General features: G+C 41.7%; 1 protein-coding gene across 1 annotated transcript in view; it reads left to right on the plus strand.

Annotated features, from left to right (window-relative positions):
- Positions 1 to 8,050, plus strand: part of LOC142411488 (phosphatidylinositol 3,4,5-trisphosphate 3-phosphatase and dual-specificity protein phosphatase PTEN) — a 50,120-nt gene extending 42,070 nt beyond the window's left edge. Inside the window, exons 8-9 of the mRNA XM_075505474.1 lie at positions 3,246 to 3,470; positions 4,471 to 8,050. Of these exons, the coding sequence (XP_075361589.1) occupies positions 3,246 to 3,470; positions 4,471 to 4,656 (411 nt within the window). The 3' untranslated portion in view covers positions 4,657 to 8,050. The remainder of the gene's footprint in view (positions 1 to 3,245; positions 3,471 to 4,470) is intronic.
- The last annotated feature ends 8,348 nt before the right edge of the window (positions 8,051 to 16,398 follow it).

A 16,398-nucleotide genomic window follows, 5' to 3' on the forward strand; every position in this document is an offset into this window, starting at 1 on the left:
CAGCCAAGTTGTATTGTTTAGTTTGAGTCCCTGAAGACCTCTGCAAATTTATCCGAAGGAAAACAGATTAAAAGATGTCTAATGAGAAGTTTGTAGTCTGTCTTGTCTTCTCCAGACTCTATCAGTAAAGCTGAGTCGCCGCAGTTGCTTGTTCAGGCAGGCCCTTAAGTGCCAAGTAAATCCTTCCTGGTTCTGCTCCACCTGATGAAGTTTAAGGTGAGGCATGACAAGACTCTGCATTCTGCTTCAGCTGGCATTGGTTTACATCCAGTGGCCTTGTTTGCTTTGGCACTGCTTTCCTCCAAAGATGTTTCAGCACTATTGGTATAAGCCATTTCCCATCCATCTGCTGCAGCTTGTTCATCAGTTTTGTCCTCTCCTCTGCTGACCTTACTGGAGGTGTCATAGATGGCACTGAGGACCAGCACCAAAGTGCATTTCTGCTTCTGCATTGTGGTCCTGAAGAAGGATGAAACACAGTAGTACCATCACCCAAGCTACAAGAGGTGGGATCTCCCTTAACTGCGGTCATGGTGTGGAAGTGCACTTTCTTCTCTAAATCCTTACTGGAAGGATGGTCTCCTCACCAGTGGTGAGACTGCAGGTAGTATATCCACCTGTTTACAGAGCTGTTGGATGCTGAAAACATCAGCTCAGGCTTGCCTTTTTCTGCTGTTTATTGCGGACTCCATATCCCTCCTGCTCTGTAGCTGGAAAGCTGATGCCATTCATTGTTTCTGTTTTGACCTGAACTGGTCTTTTGATTTGAGCAGGAGTAGCCATCTCATCTCCTTGGAGGACTTTTAGAGGATCTTTTGAGGGACTTACCTGGGCATAGGAGGAGCCTGGACCAGGTTACCCTGAAGACGTCTTCATGGGGATTTTGCCTACTGCCACTTTCTTCATGAGACCTCAGCAGGCAGGCTGATGACTCATTGGAACATTACAGAAGAATAAACTCTCTTGCCCAGGATGTTCATCCTCTACTTACAAATCCTGGGGTGGGCATTTTTAAGACTGTTTCTGAGGTAGCGTTAGTGAAGAAGAGGAGGGTGCTAAGTGTATGAGCAGTCTGTGCCTGGCAAGAACTTACTGACTGCTGCCTTGCATGGATGGGCTCCAACAAGGCTTCTTCATAGATGTGATGGCTTGAAGGGATTTGGTGGCAGTGGCAAATGCCTGTTAGTCTCCCAAGACAACTGTAATTACAGCATGTTAATTTGGTAGATTAACTTGATTCCCAAAGGTACTGAAGAGGCATGCATTGAAGTGGATAACTTCTTAACTACCAGAAGTGTTTCTGACTGAATTATTTAACTTTTGTCTTTGCTGTTGCACTTCCTTACAGGTTGGGGGTCTCTTAGGTGCTTACAGAAATGCACACAAGGTGAAAGTGGTTTTGTATGCTTTACCTAAAATACTGAAAATGGGTCTACTGACCTTTGGTAGAGAAGGCAGGTAGAAGTTGTTTCATCAGACACTTCTGAATTCCCAGTATTTGTGTCCTTACATGTTTTTATTAATTTGTGAAGAGGAAGAACATAAGTTAAGCAGTAGTCCAGCTCTTCCCTGCCCCCTTCTCATTGGCCCAGGAACATGTTGTGATATTTTGCTGGTGCCAAATGGCTTTCAGCAGGGAGGAATGCTCATATGATACACACTAGAACCACTTCTGTTCCACCTCTTGATTCCCCCCCTCTGCTTACCAGCAGAAGTGAATAGCTAGGAGGATGGGGCAGGACCTGGATTTTCCCATAAGAAATTGGAATTAGATCTCTCTGGTAAACCAAAATGGTTTACTGGTAAATGGTAAATCTCTCTGGTAAATCAGCTCAGAAGGAGTTGTTTTGTGTTCTGATCCTGTATAATATCAAGGAATGTTAGATTCTGGTATGGTGCTAGTGCTAGCTGGTGACAAAGTGCTAGCTTTGTCACCCTTGCAGCTTTAACAGAAATGCAGAAATACTGACTATTGTGGGAAGGCTGGCCATTTGCATTTTGGATCTTTTGCCTGAAAATTCAAATCGGAGTAAAACAGAAGGTTTCCTTTGTAAAGAGGAAGTAACTGTAGCTGAGTTTCAGATGGAGAAGTGCTTAATGTGCTAGTCAGGATCAACCTGCTAATAGTAGTTGATCTTGGCAATATCGACTCTTGACTGACAAAAGTATGGCAAGTGATGGAGAACTAAAACAAGAGCATTCAATGCATCCTACAGAGCTATTTAGCTGAAAGCTTAAAGGTGAAGTTCCTGGGCATATCATCTTCAGAGACTGTCTAGCCAAGAGCAAAACATTGCTGCTTGTTCAGTAGCACATATGGAGATAGACACTCACAACTAGTCATAATGATAAGCTAGTCATAATGCTAGTCATAATGATAAGCATGTAATATACTGGCTGATACCAGGTAGTTCTCCAGTGACTTTTTAAAATCACCGATACATTTATATTTTGTCTCTTTGTACAGGTATACCTGTTGCAGTGTTATAGTGGATAATCTAACTTTTACCTTTCCAGCTGTTGATGGTCATCTGTCAAGTTCTGCTTAAGCTGAATATACCTAAACTGTCAGTGCCTCATCCTCCTCATTAAAAACTTCTGTTGAGTAGAAGGACAGCAGACACTTCCAGAGTCTGCCTTTCTCTTAGTACTGGTCAGCAAACATCTGAGTGGTAGAAACCATCTCCGTAAAGCAGCAATGAATCCACTATAATAGGAGTCCTGTATTTGTAGGGTGTTTTTTGCTTAATTACAGCTATTTCTGTATAAAAATAAAAGTGTTCTGTTATGTGGGAAGCTATAGGGGAGGATGTTCTCTGTTGATAAATATTACTCACCTAAGCTGGTTTGCACAGGTGGTCTGTTGGGTTTGGCTACTGCTTGGCAAGGTATGAGCAAAAAAATCTCTATGCCTTGTGATTACAAGTTTAACACTTGTTTAATTTATTGTCATCTGCTTTTTTTGTAGGTATGCTAGATTGTTTAAAAACCAACTTTTGATAAGCAGTGACTTCTGAAAGCTTAATTGGTTAAAATTGAGTTTGATTAATGCAGAGTTTTGCATATTGTCTAGGAGGATTGGTGAAAATGTCTTTGCATGCAGTGTAACCAATGATGTACTGTTGTCCAAACAAGTTACATCTGATATTACCGATTTGGTTTTGACCAGCTGATGATATTAGTCTAATTAATGTGCCACTAGTGAATACTAAAGCAAGCTTGTTCTTTGTGTTCTTCCTCCTCAGGACAAAATGTTTCACTTTTGGGTAAATACATTCTTCATAGGACTGGATGAAAATTCAGACAAAGTAGAAAATGGAAGTCTAGTTTCAGATCAGGAACTTGATGGTATTTTCAGTACAGAGCGCTCAGATAATGATAAGGAATATTTAATCCTTACATTAACAAAAAACGATCTAGACAAAGCAAATAAGGACAAAGCCAACAGATATTTCTCTCCAAACTTCAAGGTCAGTATATATTATGTGTAAACAAAGCTGAAAAGCTGCATGATGTTACCAGATTTGTCTGTCTTGCCTTATGGAGGAACCATTTGAAACTGCTGTCTATGTAGAAATTGAATTCATGTATTAGTATTGCCACCACATAGCAAAGCTTCTAGCTTTGTAAGTTTATCTGCTTTTTGGGAAGTTGATAGATGTTGAGACTGGGAGTGAAGGCTTTGGGCTGTTTCAGGTATTTATCAAAGCCATTGGAGACGAGTAGTAGGAGACCCAGAGACCTGGTAGCATCTTTCCTGTACCAGCTGCATTGCCATGAGCTCTGAGCTTTACACAGTAATTCCTGAGTTGATTTGCAGAGGTGCCTGCTTCATGGGAATGCCTTAACCCATGAGTTTAGCTTTGAGGAATACAAGCCATTGCCAGCACTGTTTTTAAAAATGAAAAAGGCATTTTTAAGAATTTTAGTGTTTTTTAACTTGCTCATAAAATACCAGTTAGACCCCAGCAGTGCTCATTTGAAGGTAATGGTCATAGTTGCTTGTTGGAATATTGCTTGGATCAGATTTTTAACACACGCACACACGCGTGTCACTAGTTATAGGGTGTTTTGTTCATTCCTGTGCACTCTTACTACAATCTTCTTTTGTGCTCACAGAGGTCTAGAAGGTAGGATGGTTGAAAAGCTTAGTGTGGCATGGCCTGCCGCAGTGGTATGTTGTGCTGCTATAACTTGAGTACCAGTGGTTGGTGCAGATATGCAGAACTCCTTCAACTGGGCTTGAAAAACCTGCTGCTTTGCCAGTTCTTTATTTTGTCAGGGGTGGAAGTGAGAGGCTGGCTAACCTCAGAAGAGCTCTTTCTTTATTTCCTTCTTTCCAGAGTAGAGAGAGGAGCACTCCTGTGGTTCAGTGTAGCGAAAGGAACCATGCTGTTAAAAATTACATTGTTACCTGTGCTTGGTTAAAGTCCAGGTTCCCTGTTAAAATGTTGTTTTTTCCTTTCCCAGGTGAAGCTATTTTTCACAAAAACAGTAGAAGAGCCATCAAATCCAGAGGCTAGCAGTTCAACTTCTGTAACACCAGATGTTAGTGACAATGAACCTGATCATTATAGATACTCTGACACCACTGACTCTGATCCAGAGAATGAACCTTTTGATGAAGATCAGCATACACAGATTACAAAAGTCTGAATATTTTTTTTATCGGAGATAAAAAAAACCCACACACAAAAAAACCAACCATGAAGAGTGACAAACTTGAATAAACTGAAAAAAGGACCTTTTTAAATGGCAAAAGGACATAGTGTCAGATTACCAATTATAGGAAGAATTCTTTCCTGACCAATCTTGTTTTGCCCTATAAATCTACAGGGTTTGACACTTGTCCAGTTGGGGGAAAAAAAAAGTTACGTAGCTCTCGTATGTATATACCTTTTTGTGTCAAAAGGACATTAAAACTTCAATTAGGAACTATAAACATGGCACTTTCCCATTTTATTCCAGTTTTATAAAAGTGGAGACAGATCTAATATGTATACGTAGGAATTTTTCCTTTTGTGTTCTGTCACCAAATGAAGTTTCGAAAATACACAGGTTCACATCCTGCCCCTTTTTTTGCACTTGTGTGGCAACAGAAAAGTCTGCAGTTGGCTAAGAGATGTTTCTAGAGGGTTTTACTACATTATAATGCATGTATTTTGGATGGGGGATGGAAAGTAATGCTCAGAAAGGAATATAGTCTTCTGGAGCTTGGCCTGTGTACCATATCCGGCTATTTACATGCACCTTTCTTTAGCATGCTACCATAATTCATCCTGGACAATTGAAGAGTCGCCGCTGTCACTGCTTGTTGTTTGTGCATTTTATTTTTTTAAGTGTAATGGTGCTAGAAAAGGCAGCTAGAGGGAGTGATTCTGTATAGGGGTACAGGAATGAACCTTCACAACATCCTAAAGACCCACAAATGAAGGGAGAAAAATTATTGGGGTCACAGAAAGGAAACACAGCAACAATGACTTAACCATACAAATGTGGAGGCTATCAACTAAAATATGGGCTTGAAACAAATTGTTATAAAATTTGACAATGACTTATTGTTTTTTTCTGAATTGTAATGGCTGCTCCATCTCCTGTGTAATCAAGGCCAGTGCTAAAAGTCAGATGCTATTAGTGCATACATCAGTCAACATCTTACATTTGTATTACTAGTTTTTCAATCATATTCCTGCTGTGAATACTTCATGTGCTGCCTTGCAAGCTTTTTTCTCATTAATATAAAAATATTTTGTAATGGTGCACAGGAAATTTCAATTGGAGATTCTTCAGGTAGTGTTTGTTCTGAGGATTTATGATGCATTTATTCAATCAAACCTCTGTCAGCTGTTCCACCCCTTTGACCTTACACATTCTATTACAATGAGTTTTGCAGTTTTGCACACTTTTTAAAAAAATGTCATTAACTGTTAGGGAATTTTACTTGAATACTCAGTACCTACGATGTTTTAAAAACAGACATTACACATAATATAGAGGAAACCAGTGTTGCAGTAAATTCTCAACCTTGCGTGTATATGAAGATGTGTACTTTTAAAAAGCAGAGCTCGTCCCAAATACATTGTTTGCTATTAAAACAAAAAAACCCCAACCACCCAACAAATTAGATTTCTAAACTGGCAGTGTTGTATTATTTGTTCGTAGGGATATAGCCAGGAGTAGGGCTTGAGATTCACTTTTGGTATATAATTGACATGCCCAGACTGCAGATGACTTAAGAGTACAACTACTGTTGCATACAAATGTGAAGTAGCTGACAGACTTGTTTTCTCTAAAGTATGCCATGAATAGCTGTCCCCAAATTGACACTTTTTTTAGGATATAATACACCCCCCCCCCATTTTAATTAACTTACTGGTGCTGACATTGAAGTTCATTAGCTGTGTTCTCGCCTAGATAACAACTGTGTATGGAATCTGTAAGGGCCCTGTACAACAGCATTAATGGTAAGAATTTGAATGAGACAAGGCAGGACTTCCAGTAATTACTATTGGTAAACGAAGGTATAAAGTGCTTTTCTTTTTTTTTTTTTTTTTTTTTTTTTCCCCAGCATCTGTTGGTCAATTTTGCTCCTCAGATTCATGATTCTAACTTCTAACAAAGCTGATAAATATTTTTTATAGGTTTAATTAGACTTTAATAGGTTAATGGATCAAGATTGCTGGTTCCAGTGCTCATTATTCCCACTGTTATTGATGAGCTGGAGGTGGTTACTTTGGGACGTGATGTTTAACTCCTACCCTTCAAATCATGTTTCACCTTGTCTGTTTTTTAACAGTTGAAAGTTGTGTTGGCTAATAAACAAAAATGTTCATGCTTTAAAAGTATTCGGATGTTGACACTGCTGCATGCCCCACTTTGGATAATAAAAATTGGATTGGTGTGGTTCCGGTATGTAACGCTGAGGGCTGGATTGGAAATCATGACGTGATGGGCTTTTGCACTGTTATTTTTCCTTTGGAATGTGAAGGTTGGAATGAGGGTTTGATTTTTTTGAATGTTTCAATGTCTTTGAGAAGCCTTGCTTACATTTTATGGTGTAGTCATTGGAAATGGAAAAATGGCATTATATATATATTATATATATAAATATATATTATACATACTCTCCTATACTTTATTTCAGTTACCACCCCCATAGAAGTTGACAAGAATTACTATGACTGAAAGGTTTTTGAGTCCTTATTAAAACTTTATTTATGACAGTATTCATAATTAGCTTGAACTGCATTCTGTAGGTAAACTTTCCTTGAGTTTCTGGACTGTATGCTTAAGCCTTTTTGGATGTGCAACAGCTTACATGTCTGAAACTACTTGAAGGCATCACTTCAGTAAGAGCTTACTGTTAGGCCCTGAAGCATCCCCATGTCATTGGTAGCCCCACTCAAAATATTTGCCACAGCTATTAAAGGGCAGTTGTATAAATAGCATCCGGATTTGTTCCTGTGGCGCACATTGTAAACTGAAGTAGAGTTTACGTGCAGCATCAAATGTTTTCAGCTTTCAAAAAAAATTTTAAAAATAATAAAAAAAAAGATGCTAGTGTGCAAGTTCCATGTTTAGTCATAGCAAATGTGTGCAATATGTTAACGATGCCTGTGGTTGCCACCAAGTGCCTCGTTTACCTTTTAAATACTGTTAGAAAGTGTCATGCATGCAGGTGGATGGGGTGGAACTGTGCACTAAAAGGGGCTCCAACTGCGGTGTTTGGCAGAGCTGCCTTTCTCTGCTGGTTCAAATTTTCAGTCTGTTTTCATATAGCATATATATATATAGATACTAAAAGAAAAAAAAAATCAGTCTGTTAAGCAGCCTTACTCTGATTCAGCCTCTTCAAATACTATTGTGCTGTGCAACAGTGGCTCTGTGTGTAATGCTATGCACTGAGAATACACAAAAACCAAGTATGACGTGTACAGGATAATGCCTCATACAAATCAGATGTCCGTTTGTTATTGTGTTTAACAACCCTTTATCTCTTAGTGTTAAAACTCCACTTAAAACTGATTAAAGTCTCATTCTTGTCACTGTGTGGGTGTTTTATTCAAGTATTTTGAGTTATGGAAATGGTCAGCTAAAATATTTTGCTTGTAAGCCATGAAATTTTGAGCATGATCATTAGAGCAAAGGATGCTCCTTGTGCATCAAGGGATTTTAAGGGAACTGCAGCTTAAAACCCATTTATGTTCAGAAGCTTTGAACAAGTGTAGGCATTGGAGGTGCAGATTGTGTGCAGGGAGATCAAACTGTCACAGTGAGATGCAGGAGTACTTTCCTGGGGAACTAAACCATTTTTAGTCTGCAAGTAAGAGAACTCTTTCCAAAATGTGCATTACCTTATTTTTAATGGTTACCAGTGCATCTCCAGCAAAATGAGATGCAAGTCAAACCTGAGGAGTCTTTTCCTGAAGTAGTTTAAATTGGCAATGAGATGCCGTTTCTCCCAGTGGAAAAAGCATGCTCAACATGTATATCAAGTATGTAGTTTGGGGTTTCTTCTATTCTTGTTGCTCATCTACTTTCAAACTAGACTTTAAACCAGCACTTTACTCAAAATATACATGGTGTTCTCCTTTCGTGTTAGGGTTACCCTTTGAGCCTCCAGTAAAGAGACACCAATAGCTCAGTGGATAGCCTCTGTGTTTCTGGTGATGCTGTTCTGCACCCCACGAGTCCTAGGGATGCTGAATTGGGTTACTTCAGGTAACTCTTGTTACTCCTCCTTCCTTCCTGCTGGCGTTAACATCAGCCCTGTATAACATCTGGCTGAGCATCTCTAAAAAATGTGCGTATCAAGTAGAGGTTTGGTGCTGTGGCCTATTCTGCTCTTCGGTGTAAGAGAAGTGGAAGGTAGTTTTGGTGCTTTACCGGGGTGGAGTGTTTGCCAGCTGTTTCTGGCCCTTTCAGGTGAATGACACAGTTAAGGGCTTTACACCGTTTTAAATAAAACAGCAGGTGGTACTACCCAGTCTGTTAATACACATTCCTTTTTTTGGGTAAGCTTGTTTTTAATCCAGAAAATGAAAGTAGAGTGGGAAGGTGTAGAAAGGAAGGATGGGAAGCTTTAAGAAAAGTAGTCTGGACAGTGTTCAATATGTTGAGTACCTTCTATAAATATAGAGATCTATATATGCAAAGGGATTCTAGTCTGAAGACAGGTGAAAAGTTCTGTTGCAATATGGACGGAGTATTGTATTTGATGTGTACTCTTGTCCTGTTGACTCTTAAGTCCCATGCTCCAGTCCTTAGCAGCTAAAAGCCACTTCTATAAAAAAATGTTTATTTTTTCAATTTTTACGGCTATGCATATGAGTGCTCTGGTGACTAATGTGATGATTGCACTTCCCAGGATAGTGCTGGGTGCTTGTATGGGGGCTGCTCCTGTATGCTCCATCCCTGCACCTGCCGTTTCCGTGTCCTCCTCTGACCACCTCTCCTGCTGAAAGCTTCGGTGCGTGTGCCCTGGTGAGCTTTTGCTACCTCTGGTGTCGGCAGCAAACAGCAACTTGGTTTACATGGGTCTCTTTTTAGACAGCCATGGAGTGATTGTTAATAATTAATTGCATCTTTTTTAAAAACTGCAGCCAGAGTTATAAATTACGCTCTTTTAAGAAGGAATTACGTTGGTAGCAGACTCTTAAGACACTTTTTTTTTTTGCAGTTGGTTGGCATTTTGGTTATGAAATGAGTGATGACATCCGCTAGTGATGATGTTTCTATATTAGTCTAACCAGATTCCCTAAGGTGATGCGCTGCTGTGATCCCTGGCCTATTGCCACAGGAAGGTGACAGTGTCTGTGTTCTGGGTGCAGCGGGAGCCGGGAGGCACAGCTAGGTGCAGCTGGACCCCCGCAAGGGGTGGACCAAAAAAAAAGCCCAGCAAACCAGCCCTACAGGTTGTGACTACTGATATAAAAGGAGGATAGTACAAATAACAAACTGGCTTGATTTTTAGAAGATGTCTTCTCAAAAACAAAATATGAATTGCTTGCTACTTCTGCTTCTTTGGTTTCTTCTCAACCTTATTCTTTGGTATCTTCTCAAACCCCCCTCTTTCCATGTCTATCCTTCTTGGTGGTTCTGGTCCTTTTTTTTTTTTTTTCATACAATTGGAAGCATCTTGTGCTAGGCAGATGAGAAAATCCATTTATTTTGAGCTGATGTGTCTACTGGAATAAAAACCCATACTTGTTTTTTTGCCTTTTTGGTATCTCTTGCTCCCTGTGCTTTGAGACTTTTTCTGGTTGGGCTTTTTAATGGTGTTTCATTACTTTTCTGTGTGTTTCGTCTCATTTTCTGTTTTTCTTCTGTGCCTTCAAACTTTTTAGCCGCTGGTATCTGTGTTGCAATATAGGGCAGGTAAGTCTTTTCTGCCCGGTTCTTACTACTTTCTTTTTTTTTGGTGCACAAATCTTTAGTCTGAAGGCATAGCAAGGAGAAACGCTTTTAGGTTGCTTTTATTCAAAGAATAGCGCTGAAAAATGTCAGTGTTGTGCAAGTTGAGCAAATGCATTTGCCTCAGTGAGCTGCTGATGTGCTATACAAACCTGCATGTGTGTGTTCAGCCTAATGGGAATGATGAGCACATGTACTTGACTTGTGATGAGCAACCTGTGCGAAAAACCTTGTTAACTGCTGGGCTATGTTTTCCAGCTGCAAGTGTTTCTGTATGGGTTGTACTGACTATGGCAAAGTAGAAGAGGGTTTTAGTAGTTTTTATTTTTTGAGGACTCTTGTGCTTGATAACTTACCTTGTGTCCCATAGCTAACTCCAGATGGTGAAAATAGGTGGTACTTTGCCTTCATGGGGCATCCTTTTCCTACTTCAGAGCCTGTTCATGTAAGAGTTTTAAGTTGATAAAAGATGATATTTTAGAGGCTGAAGTTTGTACTTTAAGATACCTTTTGTATAATTCAGGCTGCTTAAGCCTCTACTTTTTTTTTGGCCTTCAGCAAACTAGTGATAGTATTGGGATTACGTGGGGTTTGGAAGGTGAAGGGACTGAAAGTAGGTGGGAAATGCTGGATTAAGAAATTTGAGCGGGCTGGACAGATACTGAGGTGCCCTGTCCTCTGTAATGTTTTTGCAGTAGAAGGAAAATGGCAGAAGAAAATGGAATGGAAAATAGATTCTGTAATGGAAATAAGTGCATGAATGAATGATTTAAATGGAAATTAATGAGTTTTGAGTATAAGAAGGCAATGTCTTTGATGGAAAGCAGGATTTGGTAATGGGAGAGAGGAACGTCATGGGTAGAGACATAGAATTTGTGAGAAAAGGGGTGATGGGGCATGTTTAAATAGATTTGCTGAAATTTTGCAAAGATGGTATATAACAGCTGATGAGAGGTGTCTGAGAGGCATCTGGAGGGTTGAGTTTAGGTGGGAGATGAATTTGAGAGGTTGGCTTGGGGATCATTTGCTTTAAAAGTGTTTGAAACTATGGAAACAGGATGGCTGACAGCTATAGACTGTAGGTAGGACTGCAGCCAGCTTAGGAAAATGTTGGCATTTGTGTGGGAGGATGGTGAAGAGCTCGTGTAAAGATCACACAGCAGTGAAACTGCTGATAACATCCACTCACAAGCGAAAACATCCACTCGCAAGTGAAAAGGAGAGTTATTTCCCTTCTCTGAATATTAGCATTTGGGAAGGACATGGCTTTTTCGCAAGGCTTCTCGAAATCCAGGTATATAGTAAAGTAGCTCTGGTCCATGATTTTTGATCATCTGAAAGTTCAGTGTTGCTAAGATCTGATTTACAGATGGGCTACTGGGGCAAACCAATTTGCAGCTGAGACATGTTGGAGAGGGCTGAGGGCCTGATGGCATCCTGGATAAACTGCAGCCCCATTGGAAGAGGAAAGGGCTGGAAGCAGATGGGAACCACTGAACTGAGAAATACAGAGTAATAATAAAAAGCAGAAGAGGAAGGAGGTGCTTCTGCCAGGTTGGGATTATTTTAATCCCAGAGGGTTGTCTATCCTCTCAATTTAGCTCTTTTGTGTAGAAAGGAAGGAAAAGCTTTGTACAAGAACCCAAACTCACAACTCGTGTATTTGTGCCCTGCTTTATGAACCTGGAAAGCTGCTTCTTGCAGTGTCTCCCACAATGATGTTGAGCATAGAGGGATGACACCTGGTGCCATACAGGTTGCTTTCCTTGAGTGGAAAGTATTTTGCTGCTTGATTATTTCTTGACGTGCTGCTAGCTTTCTCTCACCATTTGGCTTCTGATGTCGTCTTCAAAGGCCTCCTTTTGAACCATGTTCTTGCAAGAGTTTCATCCTCTCACCAGTGGCACGCCGACATCTCTTCATGCCCTGAAGGCTCCTCCGCACTCCAGAATGATGGCCATTTCCCAAGCCTTCAACGAGAGCTTAAGCTCTGAATCTTGTTGTTTGAGTGCACTGAAAAGACACCCTGTGACTGGTGCTGCCAAGTCAACCCTGAGCATCCCTTGTGCCAATTTACCTTGTGGAAACACGTTCCTTGGGAGGTACCTGCTGTTCTTGCTTAGCAGTTGGCACTTGTCCAGAGTGATGCAGGTCTCGGGCCGCTGAGGTGGCTCTGTAGTCCCCTGATGAAGGCTTGCTCCTGAGCATGACACACCCTGTACTGGTTTTGTTATGGGGATTTTGCTTCCAGCATTGCTGCTTCCCTTCACTTCTGCTCCTTGTGCTGGACACACCAAGCTTTGAGACTGGGAGATAAGGTGCTGTGAACTGTTCCTCTGACTCCTGCTTTCTTCCTAAGTTTGGTGAATAGTCTCCTGCTTTGAGTCCATCTGAGGTCTTTCTGCCCATCAGAGGCTGTTTGCTTGTTGCCAGCTTCTTAACTCATCCTTCCTTGAAGTAGGTGAAGGGATGGCACCCAAGGGTGAAGCCCACGTGTCCTTTTCTGGTTGAGTCTGTGCTGCAGCACTCCAGGGGATGCCCTTGCTTCTCCTGAAGGTTGAAGCAAAGAAGGAAGATGCTGCAAGGAACAAGCTTTGCCTTCTTCATCTCTGCAGATCCATCTGGAAAACTTATATCTCTGGAGATCTTATTGTAGGGGAATAAGATAAGATCTGCCAAACTTTTATGTTCACATAGGATAAAACCCTACCTGTTTAATAAAAATCTTAGCTTTGGCAGAGCATCTCTTGACCAATATCTGGAAGGCGATTTGATGCTGGTGGTGGAATTATGAATTACTTTATGCCATCCTATTGTTAATGTTGCTCCATGGTGCCCAGTTGCTATGTTAACCAAGCAGGGAGAAGCAGATCCTCACTGCTTTGCTGCAAAGGACTGAAATTGGGGATGCCAGCCACTGTCAACAAGATCAACTTTTCTGCAGTTAATTTGCCCAGCTCCTCTGTTGTTCCTGTGGATGGCAGCAAGATTGCAGCACAGCGAGAAGTCAGGACCTGTGCATTTGTGTCTTTGGTGAAGGTCCCAACCTGTGATCGTGAGCTTAGCTGGGGTTGCTTGCTCAGGTTGCATACTTTGCAGATATTTTTCCCTCCCCACTCACCCTCGTCCCTCTTCTTCCCTGTCCTCGTAGCAAAAAAACTTTGGGGTAGGACATTCTGATTACTTTGGTTCAGAGCAGTGCAAGAGCATGAGTTCAGGCTCCTCTGGGGAGGTAGGACTCGTTTATTAAGGATGTGATACATTTTGCAACACCAGGAGATGGATGGGTGGATGCAGTCTTGTGCATACGACCTCCCTTGCCGTGGTTATTTCATTTGCTACTCACAGCTGGGTCTTGCCAAGGAGGTGGGTCTTGCCAAGGAGGTGGGAAGATGAGGCACAAGGAGGTAGATGTGCCCTGGAGCCATTTTAGTTGGCAAAAGAGGGGCTATGTAAAGCAACATGGCTGGGAAAGGAAATTAGTTTGGGATCTATTAAGCGTGAGACAGTCTTCTGAAAGCAGTTCGGGACCCTGTACCAGTAACTGCACCTTCATCTAGATGCTGCAGCATGAGCTGGCCAAGAAGTATTTTCCAAAAATCCAATTACCTGTTAGTGTTAAGATGTTCAAGGTGTGGTTTTGATGTATTAGTGGCCGCAACCTGGTGTTCTCGCTTCGATACTGTCTACCTTTTGAAAAGTACATTTTTCTAATGAAGTTCATGACCTTTTTTTGGATGAAATGCTGTGCCCAGTTCATCTGGTGCATGTCTATAGGTGAACTTTTTATAAATATCAGCCCACTTCCTGCAGCAGTTGTGTAGGAGCTGGTTTGGTCTTGCATGGTTTCAGACCCAGAACGGTAGCCAATGGGTTGGCTATTTCTCCAGTGCTTTCGGTTTGATGCTCTGTTCTTGCTTGATACCTGCAGCTTTGGGTGATTTCTCTCCGTAATGCTGCTAGTGAGATGACTCATGGCAGAAGTGGGCCCGCTGCTACTTGTCTCTTCCTTTTGACAAAACCATTGGTGTTTGGCTCATTTGCACATCTGTTTGTCAGGCTGGAGTGATTTATTTCAAATAGTGCGTATTCATGTACAGCAAAGCTTGTGAAGTGCTGTCCAATTCCTCTCTCACGTCTTTCCGCATGGAGCACTCTTAATGAAGAATTGTGAGACCTTAGGGACCAGATGCAACTCGATGATGGAAATAGTTGCACAATAGTGGGTTTGATTAATGCCTTCTGACTTTTCCAAAAAGTCGAAGTCCTTCAGACAAAGCAAGCTTGGCTTAACTGCCTTCCCATTGGAAGGTAAGAATGGGAGAGGCAAGGTGAGATGTCTGGACAAGGAGGTGGAAGGGAGATAAAGGATGCTAAATGTCCGTATAACTGAATATCTGAGGAAAACCTGAAATACAAGAATTGAATAGCCCATTGCCGACTACTTGCTTTGGATGGTTGGTTTTGTTTGGGTATTTTTTTTTTTTTTTAGCTCAGCATCTTGTTGTAAAGCCTTAAAATATATGAATAGTTTTGAATGTACATCTGTGTAACCATACAACCGTTTGGGTTTCTGGCTTATTGAAATGGGTGTTCTGCCTCTGCGGCTGGAGGTGACTGTTCAGGGATGAGTAAGAACAGGGTGTGCGCATACAAGACTGGCCTGTAACAAAAAACAGTTGGTGGCCAAGGTCTTCCTGAGCCTGAAGTGGTTTGTCTATTTAGCAACCTTGATACATTCGTTTTCAAAGCACAGGTCTAGTTTCCCCTTAAATTGATGTATAAACTCTTTACATCCACTGCATCTTCGGACAAGGGGTTTCACAGGTCCTATGACCTTTTGGGTGAAGTGAGGAAACATCTCCTTAACTTCAGTTGATCACTCCTAGTCCTTGTGTTGGAAGAGACAGTGGAAGGCCAGTCCTTTCTCCTCCTTTCTGTGCTACTTGCCATTGTGTAGCTCTCTGGCAAAGACATCTCTTCTCCAGGCTGAAGATTTCTAGTCTGAACTTCACACAATAATTCCAGAAGAAAGACATCTCCGAAGTTTTATGCCATGGCAAAAGCATCCTTTTAGGAGCAATTTGCATGGTGACTGTATTTCACCTTGCCACTTAATGTGCAGCTGTGACTACTGGACCTGTGCAGAGTTTGCATTTCCCAAGAGATCATGCAGTTTTGCGTCATCCTATTTGTGACTTGGGGAGGATGTAGTTAGTGGCAGAGTAGTGACAGCTTGGTGGGGAGACGGGTGTGGATGGTTTTCCCTGGGGGGTTTATGTGGCAGAAGTCCTGCATGTGCAGTTGCCATAGGTCCGTGGGCCGTTGTGTGTGCCCCGGCTGCCTATCAACACAGGCAGTGCGGTATTATTGCTGAAATGCTTTTTCTATCTGGTCTGCATGTTTAATTTAAAATCTTAAGATCAAAGTCAGCAGTTTCTATCTCAAGCACGTGTTTCCTTTATTTTTTTAATTGAAGCCCATTAAGTAGTTTATTTGGGAGACGGTTGCTCTTGAACAAGCATTTTGAATTAATGAGCTGGTTTAGCAGTGCTTATGCCTAATAATGCTTTTTATCTCACGTGAGAGTCAGTCCTCGCCTGTTTTCTCCCTTTACTACATTTGTGACATGACCCAGGCATGATTCCCAGTAAGCCTTTGATTGCTTGGGCCATCGGGCTCTGCTGCCCTTCTACCAGCGTGCCACTTCAGCACTGCGCAGGCAGCTGGGAAAGAATTAATCTCCCCTGCAGGGGTGTCTCCCCAGTGCATGCTTAAATAAGGGTGGTGGCTCTGCTCTTCTCTCAGCTGTCAGGGCTCAATCGAAGCCCCAGTGGGGATTTTACAGCCTCTTGGCTGCTCCATGTCTGTACAGGTGCCCGGTGCTCTTGCAGACATGGTGTGCATGAGCATCACCTGGCTACAGCCTCTGGGCGCTTCGATCTTGCCAGGACTGCAGCTTGGTTTTTTGCCCCATTTGCTGCT

The sequence above is a fragment of the Mycteria americana genome, chromosome 6 (genome assembly GCF_035582795.1).
Source record: "Mycteria americana isolate JAX WOST 10 ecotype Jacksonville Zoo and Gardens chromosome 6, USCA_MyAme_1.0, whole genome shotgun sequence".
Lineage (NCBI taxonomy): Eukaryota > Metazoa > Chordata > Aves > Ciconiiformes > Ciconiidae > Mycteria > Mycteria americana.